Below are 9,560 nucleotides of genomic sequence, written 5' to 3'. Positions count from 1 at the left end.
TGCCACGACCTTCAATTTTGAAATAAAAAAAACGTATTAAATATCACCTAGGGGCGCCTATATGCGTATTTTAAAATGTGTTTGCTGATAAACCAGTCTTAATTTAAACATGGCCTGGAGTATTAGCGGTCCATTTACCTTCTTGGTTTTATTTTATTTTATTTTTTAACCATTCTACAAACAAGCCTGCTGTTGTTTTGAAAACAGTCATGACTAATAGATCATAATTATTAATTTAAAGGTATTGAAGCACCCATGATGAGTTTAGTTCGGAGTTTTCGTGGGGTTGAATTATAATGCAAGTCACATTTTAGTGCCTTTCTTTCATGCTTTGATGCACACAATGACGCAATAAACCAGGTATTTTGCACATAAAAATAACGGTTGCCGTTATTGGAGATGATGAAAGACTAGTTAGTTTAAATCGAAGAATCCTCAAGCTAGTTTGTTGTTGTTGTCCAGCTGTCAATCAAACGGGGGCGGGCACTTTCGCTTTCCCGTTGCCTACTGAGCAGTTTGCGGCGATTTAATAGCTAAACCGGAAGTTTAACGAAGTTGATGATTCAGTCCACTTTTTCTATTTAATTGCGTGTTCCTAACGTGGAATGAGTTCCTCGGGCTCCCAGGTAAGCTTTTAAATACTCAACGGTGGTTTTAAAAGTATGTCCATGTCGTGCCGGAGCATGTTAGTTCGCTAGTTAACTGCCGAGGCTAAATAGCTATGCTAACAGCTATCTTAGGAAGTCCAAGCGAGAAGCTAAAGTAAACAAATTCACATATTCTTTCATTTAGTTCACTTTGAATGAGTAAAATGTAATTATTAGGGTAATATGTCAATAAAACTGCCATTGAAATGAAAAGAGAGTCACTTATGGTTGTGACGTTTAAGGTACATAAAAGCAGGTTAAAAGTAGGATGACGTCATTGACAAGGCATAAATTGCATTGAAGCTAATTAAACATGTGTATTGATTATGAAAGGCTTCATTTAACGCATTCACTTCAGTTCAATTCAATGGTATATTGTTTTTTTATATGTATATAATTTAAAAAATACCAGAGGTCTTGGTCTGTGGACAGAATAACTTTTGGCTAAACTATAATATTGTTTTTTATACTGTTACAGACGATTGGGCAGCTATTCCATACGCTTGGCGAAATGGGTTTCACGCCAGAGCAGGTTCAGGCGGCTGTTCAAGCTGGTCATTTTTCTGTCATGGATGCAGCTGAATGGTCAGTATGTCTCCCAATGAGTCCTCTTTTTTAAACAATTGTATGACGAGAATTTTCATTTTTTTTCCAACAGGCTACTACAAGGTCATGAGCATCCACATCACAGCTTAAACAAGCGGTCAACGGGCCCGGCAGAAACAGCGTTTTCGGCTTTCAACGCGCCCAAAGAGTCCCAATCTTCGGCTGATTGTATGACGTTCGAGGCACACATTGAGATGTATTTTTTGTTTTTTTCTTGGGAAATATCTTAAATTGATTCATTTTGTTGTTACAGCAAGCGACTCACCAATGATGCAGAAGTCGTCACCCCCCTCCAGAGAGTTGCCCCCCATAGAGTCACGTATTAAACAGGATAAAAGTGATTTTGAGGAGCAGCAAAGGCAACGTGTGGCCCAGGAGGCTAGGGCAGAGCGACAACAAAAGAAACAGGTTTGGTTATTTTATAACAATATTTAAGCTTTATTCATACTCATGATATTATTAGCATTCGAAGCGCGAGCATGAATGATTCTAAACAATTAGACAAACAAAATATCATTAATAGATATTTTTTAATGGAAGCAATTCTATTTTCTATTAGCTAATCATTTTATCATTTTTTTTATTCCAGGAGCGAGAGTTGGTCCTTAAACGCATCGCCGAGGACCGGAGAAGCATCCAGGAGAAAAAAAGCAGCCAATCAGGCGCCGAGGCATCCACCTCCGGGTCTCCGCCCACTGCCAGTCAAGGTCAAACTCTTGGGGGCAAAGTTCAAACTCACGTGGACAACAACTGTATCCTAATGGTGAGATTAGTAAAGCCAGCATAGTCACTTTGAAGCAAAAATATTGAAACTGTGTTGCGTTTCAGATCCGGCTACCGTCCGGCGATTCCATGCGCGAACGCTTCCCGGCCGACGCGCCGCTGCGCAGCGTGGTGGAGCACATTAGTGGTCGCCACCCCTCCCTCCCCAACTTCTCTCTCCTCCAGGGGTTTCCACGGAAACGATTCGGGGAGGCCGAGCTAGCCTGCTCATTGCGCTCCCTGGGGCTAACGCCCAACGCCGCACTTTGTATTCAGACCACGCCCCCTGAGACGCCACAAGACGCGGTAGGACCGCCCCCCGTCGGGCAGGAACGCCAGTCACCCGCCCAAGCGGATATTGTCATACCCCCTTTGTTACCTGAGAACGTTTGGGAAGAAGCCGCTAGTTTAGCCGGGATCCCCGGAGGCGGGCTTCTGCATGGACCCTCCCACTTTTGGGGTACGGCATTCATTTTGGCGAGAATTTTGTTGACGTGGTCATGTTTTAAATGGAATATTTTTACACAGGGCGTGGCCAAAAGTTGGCTCCTGGAAATCCAGATGAAGCTTGTGATGTCCAACTTGAAGAGGAAGAGGAGGATGACGAAGAAGGAGGAGAAGCTGATGACGGAGAAGCTCAACATTTGCTTAATGGTACTTGTTTTACATTAAAGTGGACATGAAGTTTAGATGAATGCATGTTGAATTAAATTATATAATTAAATATGGTATGTATTTGCATACATACAAATAAAAATAACAACACGATTGGACGGCAACTAAATGTCAATCCAAATTTGTTGGATAGGTATGCCTCGACTACCTTTCTTGGCCGAGAACCGCAACCGTGGCGTTTTCGAACCCAGGCACCGCTGGCCGGAGCAAGGCAACCGACTCCGGGAAGACGAGCCGGCGGCCGAGGCGGAGGACGGCGAAGAACGGGCGGCAGCCGCCGGACAAGCCGCTGTGGAGAGGCTACAACGGGCGGCGCGGCGAGAGGACCCCGGAAACGGCGGTGGGGGGCAACCACTGCCTCCCAAGAGGTCTTTCAAGACCCCTAGCGTCTCATCATTATGCGCTTTAGCTACGCGCGCCACCGTACAACTCATGACAGGTAAGCTATTCCGTTTTGAATCTATATTTCATGATGTTTATTAACTGTGGGTCTGTTTTAGCTCCCAGCATGCAATACAGCAGCAGCCTAGCGGGCCTGACCCCCGAGCTAGCCGAACTGCTTCTAGCCCACATGGCGGAGAAGCGGCTACTCCGCCCACGTAATTTGGAGCTCTTCTTTGGCTGCCCGCTCCAAAAACTGGTCCTCAACTGCTACCCGTATTCCACTAACGAACTCCTGCGCCAGCTGCGCGCCTTCACCGCTCTCAAACACCTGAGCCTCATCAACTCGCCACTCATAACCGGTACCAAATAACATCATTTCTAGATTCCAAACTACTATTTTTTTTCTCCCACTTCAATATGGAGGCATGTTTTTGAGTGTAAATATTGCATAATACATTGTAGTCTAGTGTGGCTTATATATACTTTTTGAAATGGAGTTTTTTTGTCATTTTTGACTGTTTTAACTAACTAAAATGTTTTTCTACCCAGATTCCGGCCTGTCCATTCTCTCCAGCCTAGTCAAACTGCAGTACCTCAATTTGTCCTCTTGCTGCAAACTCACCGACTCATGTCTCCAATACATAACAGGTTAAAAACAATTTGGTCATACATTCAAAGAAGATTTATCAACCTTCTTACCACTATGTCCTCCATTTTTTAAAGGTCTGAAAAGTCTCTGCTTTCTGTCACTGGACCAAACCAAAGTGACGGACGCGGGGGTGGCACAGTACCTACGCTCGGCTCCGCCTTCCCTCACGCAGCTCAGCCTCAACCAGACGACGGTCGGCGAGGCGACGCTAGCGGCGCTGCCCGCGTGCGCGCCACAGTTGCGCATGCTAAGCATTAAGCAAACTAAGGTGAGGATGACGCCATTTTGTAATTAACATTACTCTGGGGTCATTTCTTATTTACCTTCATCAGGTATCGGACGTATCAGCGCTTTTGTCACTAACTAGCCTCCAGACTCTCAACCTGGATGGCACGGCGGCGACGGAAGACTCCTTGGCTCGGCTGGGTGCCCATCCCTCACTGTCGTCCCTCAGCCTGGCGGGGGTGCTCGTGTCGGATGGCGACCATGTCCTCCAGATCATATCAGGTCGGCACCAAATGACCATATGTCAAAATTGAGGATCCAGCCACTGAATTTTGATTCCCACAGGCCTACCTTTGACTCACCTAACGCTACCGGGGCGCCACTCGGTGAAAGATGCCGGCTTGGCCTTCCTCTCGCGACTGCGCATGTTGGTGGAATTGGACTTGACGGATTATACGCAAGTCACGGATCAAGGAGTTCAGCACCTTTGCGTTATGACCAGGTAGGTCTTGATAAAATATCCTATCCAGATCATTTCTAACTTGATATGTCTTTCACAGGTTGAGGAAGCTGTCGCTAAGCAACACCCAGGTGACAGATGCTGGGCTACCTTCCCTGCGCCCCCTGGTGGAGCTGCAGGAGTTGTGCTTGGACCGGACGGCGGTGGGCAGCAGAGGCGTGGCGGCGCTGATCACCTGTCTGCCACAACTACAGGTGCCAAAAAAGGTTTTTTTGGCTTTCAGAAAGTTAGTTAGAAAAAAAAAGATTATAAATATGAAGTATTTCAAGTATTTAGTTTTGGTGAATATTGCCAAAAATTCAAAAAATATAAAATTAGTATTACATTTGTATTCAAAATGAATCATTTATATTTTTGCAGGTCTTGGGCTTAGCTAGCACTCAGGTAGGCGACAATGTTGCAAGACGAGGTCTCATCCATTGCCCACAACTGCTGAAATTAAACCTCAGCCGCACTAGAATCACAGATAACGGTAAGTAGGAACACACTGCTACTTGTAGTCATTTAGCATATATATTCAAAATGTTTTCTCCCCCCACCAGGTGTAAAGTTTTTTCCACGGATGCATCTGACACAGGTGAACTTAGACAATACAGGAGTGACCCTGATGGGTGTGGCCTCCCTGTTAGCATCCACATGCATTAGCAGCATCCGCGCTAGCAACGTGCGCACTATACCCCTCGACGAAGTATCCGATGAGGAGTAGTAGTTATTTTAGAACATTTATTAGTATGTAGATGTAAATGACAATCTAGATTTTATTGTCCAAAGCCTTTGTTGAATTAAAGAAAGAATACTAATAAATCCACAAATGGTTTATTTAGATGGGCCTTTATTGCATTACATTGTTAAATAAGAATTTCTGATCTTACCCTAAAACAAAAGAGTCAACTTTTAAATGAAGTAAAAGCTGCTGCAGAAATGGACTAACTGAACTTTTTGGTGGCGGCGAGAACGTAAAACGGACCAAGACGGCACCACAGAATCGGCCAATCGAAGAGCGACCTGCGGGGAAAGATACAAAAAAGGCATTAGCTTGCACCGCGGGAAGCAAGGTAAGATATCAACTCGCCTTAAATGTCATGCGCTTGCTGCTTTTCAATCTTGGACTTCAAGTGCTCCTTGTAGGCCAAAATGTCGCGTTTCCACTTGGTGATGGTTTGCTTCTCGCATACCCAGATTTCTTGGGCAACCTGCCAAAACAAAAGAATATATGAGAAAAGGCACAAAATGGCTGCCCACCCAATGTTCGTTGGTCTTAGACTGTAAATGTTAAAATGATCAATGAGAAAACGAATTGCAGGCTGGCCCACCTGCTGGATGAGCCTAAAGTCGTGGCTAACGAGCATCATGCCGCCATCAAACTCATTGATAGCCTCGGCCAATGCGTCAATGGTCTCGATATCCAAGTGATTGGTGGGTTCATCCAGGAAAAGCATGTGCGGGTTCTGCCAGGCCAGCCAGGCGAAGCAAACGCGGCATTTCTGCCCATCTGACAGGTTGCGGATGGGGCTCACCTGGAAAAGACACCATCATCAGCACCATTCCTGATCTTCCCTCCCCATCTTCCTTCCTACCTGCTGCTTCCCTGTGAGTCCATAGCGGCCGATGATCTTCCTCATCTCTTCCTTCTCTTTGATGGCGGGGAAACACTTCATCATGTACTCCAGGGGCGATAAATCCAGTTCCAGCTGCTCTGTCAGGTGCTACACACACAAAAAAACACACTTTCACTACTAAATTCAACCCATTTTAAACGTCTTTTTTAATTAATTGATTCCTACCTGGTGATATCTGCCAATCTTGACGTGAGAATGTTTGCGGATCATGCCGTCTGTGGGTAGGAGCTAAAATAATAAAAATAAAATCATTTATTTTAGTTGCTATTGACTGGACATTAAACTTTAATTTGACGTGGTGGCGTTTACCTCTCCCATGAGCAACTTGAGCAGGGTGGACTTCCCAGCACCGTTGGGCCCCACCAAAGCCACCCGGGTGTCCAAGTCGATACCAAACTCTAAGTCTTTGTAAATGTGCGGCTGTCAAAGAAAAAGGTTTAACGTAAAAAGGGATAAATGAAAGAAAAACTACAAAAGACTCACCATGTCGTCACCATATTTGAAGCTCACATTCTGAACCATGATAACAGGAGGAGGGATCTTCCCACAGGGAGGAAAATAAAATGACAGTGTCTGCAAAAAAAGCACAAAAACAACTTAATTAAAACCTATATTTGTTTTTTTATGTCTTTGTCTTACCTTGTCATTGACAACTTTTTCAGTCAGGCCTGAGGCCACCATTTTCTGCAACGTCTTCTCTTTGCTTTGAGCTTGTCGGGCCAGTTTTGCGGAACCGTGACCAAATCGAGCGATGTAGTTCTAAAAAAAGACGTAAAATTATTAGAGTACATTCCACAAATATCACCTAAGTGTCTTTGAGTACCTTCATGTGTGTAATCTGGTCCTGTTCCCAGTTGAAGCGCTTCATCTGGTTCTCTTCCAGCTCTTCTCTGGTCTTCACGTACTGGTCGTAGTTCCCCTAAAGTCCACCGGAGGCAAATCAGCTATAGTTCTGATGGGAGCCTCTGAGCGGATCTCACCGTGTAGTATTTGAGTTTCTTCTGATGCAGGTGGGTGATATTCGTACACACGCCATTGAGGAAGTCTTGCGAGTGCGAGATCAGCACCAGGATACGTTTAAAGCTGACAAAAATAAACCAAAAAATGTCAGTCAACTGCAGGAAAGAAAACAAAAAAAAGGCAGATATGCTCCTTACGATCTAAGCTCTTCCTCCAACCACACGCAGGCGTCCAAGTCCAAGTGATTGGTTGGCTCATCCAGCAGTAACATGAAAGGTTTGATGAAAAGCGCTCTGAAATGTATACGAAAAAGATTAGTCGAATGTTTTAACGCCCTCTTGTGGCATTCCTTGGTATACCTAGCAAGCGCTACACGCATTCTCCATCCTCCGCTGAAGTCTTTGAGCTGCTTCTGCTGCATAGCGGCACTGAAACCCAAACCGTGGAGGATGCGGGAGGCTCGGACCTCCGCTTTGTCGGCGTCGAGCTCCTCTAGACGTTCATAGAGCTCCATGAGCTTCTCGCACTCAGCTAAAAAAATAATTTGATAAAATATTGCATTTTGTATGTCATACTAAATGTCATTTTTTTTGTCTTACAGTCTTCATGCGCCAGTCGCTCGGCTTCCTTTTCCAGCATAATCCTCTGCTCATCCACTTCCATGACGCAATGGAGCGCCGTTTTCTCGCTGGGCGCCATCTCCCGGGTTAAGTGGTAGATGTCGATGTGCTCGGGAATGGGGATCTCGCGGTGTCCAATGGCCGACAGAAGCATGGATTTCCCTGCGAGGCAAAAGTGAGTAAATGTGGATGTTCCAACATTTTTCTAATGAAATGACATACCTGTTCCGTTGAGACCGATGAGGCCATAACGCCGACCCGAATTTAGCTCCAGGCTAGTATCGACCAAAAGCTCCTGACCGTGGAAAGTTAGCGACAGGCTGCTAATGTGAACATCGGTACTGTTGGGGTGCGACGCCAGCACCCCCGTGACAGCGCGCGCTTCCGTTTTAGCGAGCTCGAACTCATCCAGTTCCTTCGTTAAACTGTTCACACCTAGACGGAAAGATGACTTTAGTTTTTAATGCCGTTAGGTTGTTTTAAAAGAATTTTCTCTTTGATTATTTACCGTTACTGATTGCTTCGTTGGGTTGGCTCTCGGCTTGCTCGCCATCGCCTTCGCCATTCATGTCTTCGGGTTTCTTGGTCCTCTGGCGGGCCTTGGCGGCTTCCTTCTTCTTCGCCGCCTTCTTTTTGGCTAAATCGGAAGGCATGGTTGTCTGTGCTGTTGGTACCAACTGCGCCAACAAAACAAGATATTAGGTCAGAAAGACATTGTTGTTAGGGAAACACTCTGGTTGAACATTCCTTCACTCGTTCAACCCAATCAGACAAAATAAAAACGCGTTTATGTTTTGTGGGTAAACTAGGGTGTTTTATACATCCATTTGAGTTTTGGAAAAGATTAATAGCATCTATCGCATATGGTACCGGCGCGCACGTTGTTCCCACAATGCTAACCCATCCATCGTAGCTGATTAGCATAGCATTACGCGGCTAACTTACGTCATAATCACGTTTATTTCGAGCGGGTTTTAGTCATGGCAACACCAAAGACTGTGTTATTATATTGTAACCGAAAGGAAATCGGTCATCGCAGGGACTAAATGTAACTATCTGTGGCGAAGCTAAAGCTAAGTACCATGATAGGCCCTGAAACAGCGTGACGCAAGGCCCCGGCGAACCGGCTCAAAACGTGACGAAATCGGCCATTTTTCTCAATGAAACTATATCCGATGTGTCCTTAAAAGACGCAATTTTGCGTAGATAATCCGAGGTGTTGTTGTTTAATAGCTGCCGGGTGGGAATTCCTACCTTATTCGAAGTATAGCGGTTTAGGGAACACAGCGGCTTCGCGTGTCCACTTTGCCGGGTGGATGACGTCGCTAGCCGGACCGCCAGACATCCCATATACGGTCAAAAGGGCGGAGAAAGGAAAATGCCCCCGCCCCGGCATTTCTCAGTTATATAAATCGTTATCATACTTTCAGGCTTTTAAATAGATATATTAGAAGAATAATTAAATGTTTGGATACTAATAAAATGTTTCAGATGAAGTAAGGTTCCCCTTATGCAATTAATTGGACGTTTTTCGCTGTCAATGGCAGCTAATAAATGTATCCATGGTTGAACATTAACGCAATTAGAATTGTCCATCACTTTCAATTGTATTTAATGCTGTTTTACATGTATATATCAGTTATGTATTATTATTTATATTTATTTTTAAAATATATATATTTCGTGGTACGACTGGAGTCATGGAATATTCCAAAGGTGGCGGTACTGAGCCAAAACGTTGTTTGTCAACCGCTTAAACCAATACAAGAAGAAAAATGTTTCCGCCCCCTTTATCACAGGACTGCAGTTAAAAAAATAATACATAATGAATAGATTAAAGAAAATAATACAGCAAATTACCCTGACTTGTGCTTATTTTATACCATTGTGATG

General features: G+C 44.6%; 2 protein-coding genes across 2 annotated transcripts; one reads left to right on the top strand and one right to left on the bottom strand.

Moving 5' to 3' along the window:
- The first annotated feature begins 405 nt into the window (after positions 1-405).
- LOC144209928 (uncharacterized) lies at positions 406-5,291 on the top strand. Its single transcript, XM_077736496.1, has 16 exons — positions 406-626; positions 1,126-1,232; positions 1,306-1,421; positions 1,507-1,661; positions 1,843-2,016; positions 2,082-2,475; positions 2,544-2,669; positions 2,824-3,129; positions 3,191-3,433; positions 3,624-3,722; positions 3,798-3,991; positions 4,056-4,230; positions 4,294-4,450; positions 4,509-4,662; positions 4,829-4,940; positions 5,011-5,291. Exons 1-16 carry the CDS (start codon positions 606-608, stop codon positions 5,172-5,174), a joined length of 2,697 nt encoding a protein of 898 aa, XP_077592622.1. The 5' UTR covers positions 406-605; the 3' UTR covers positions 5,175-5,291.
- Positions 5,269-9,042, bottom strand: abcf2b (ATP-binding cassette, sub-family F (GCN20), member 2b). The gene is made up of 16 exons (XM_077736497.1): positions 8,922-9,042; positions 8,176-8,344; positions 7,890-8,102; positions 7,647-7,829; positions 7,407-7,578; positions 7,245-7,340; positions 7,068-7,170; positions 6,911-7,006; positions 6,727-6,846; positions 6,571-6,660; positions 6,397-6,507; positions 6,253-6,315; positions 6,046-6,174; positions 5,782-5,985; positions 5,541-5,661; positions 5,269-5,473 (listed from the first exon to the last, which is right to left on the bottom strand). The coding sequence occupies exons 1-15, from the start codon at positions 9,015-9,017 to the stop codon at positions 5,542-5,544; spliced, it is 1,965 nt and encodes a 654-aa protein (XP_077592623.1). The 5' UTR covers positions 9,018-9,042; the 3' UTR covers positions 5,269-5,473; position 5,541.
- Positions 9,043-9,560: the final 518 nt, after the last annotated feature.

Source organism: Stigmatopora nigra, chromosome 16 (genome assembly GCF_051989575.1).
Source record: "Stigmatopora nigra isolate UIUO_SnigA chromosome 16, RoL_Snig_1.1, whole genome shotgun sequence".
Classification (NCBI taxonomy): Eukaryota; Metazoa; Chordata; class Actinopteri; order Syngnathiformes; family Syngnathidae; genus Stigmatopora; species Stigmatopora nigra.
This window is presented reverse-complemented; position numbering and strand designations above follow the sequence as displayed.

Excerpts from the sequence above, each read along its gene's own strand:
- LOC144209928 (XM_077736496.1), top strand. The coding sequence starts at position 606 with ATGAGTTCCTCGGGCTCCCAG. Across the intron at positions 1,233-1,305 it reads GTCATGGATGCAGCTGAATG|GCTACTACAAGGTCATGAGC; the intron begins GTCAGTATGTCT and ends TTTTTCCAACAG. Across the intron at positions 4,663-4,828 it reads CCTGTCTGCCACAACTACAG|GTCTTGGGCTTAGCTAGCAC; the intron begins GTGCCAAAAAAG and ends ATATTTTTGCAG.
- abcf2b (XM_077736497.1), bottom strand. The coding sequence starts at position 9,017 with ATGGGATGTCTGGCGGTCCGGCTAGCGACGTCATCCACCCGGCAAAGT. Across the intron at positions 7,007-7,067 it reads AGAAACTCAAATACTACACG|GGGAACTACGACCAGTACGT; the intron begins GTGAGATCCGCT and ends GGTGGACTTTAG. Across the intron at positions 5,986-6,045 it reads GACTCACAGGGAAGCAGCAG|GTGAGCCCCATCCGCAACCT; the intron begins GTAGGAAGGAAG and ends TGTCTTTTCCAG.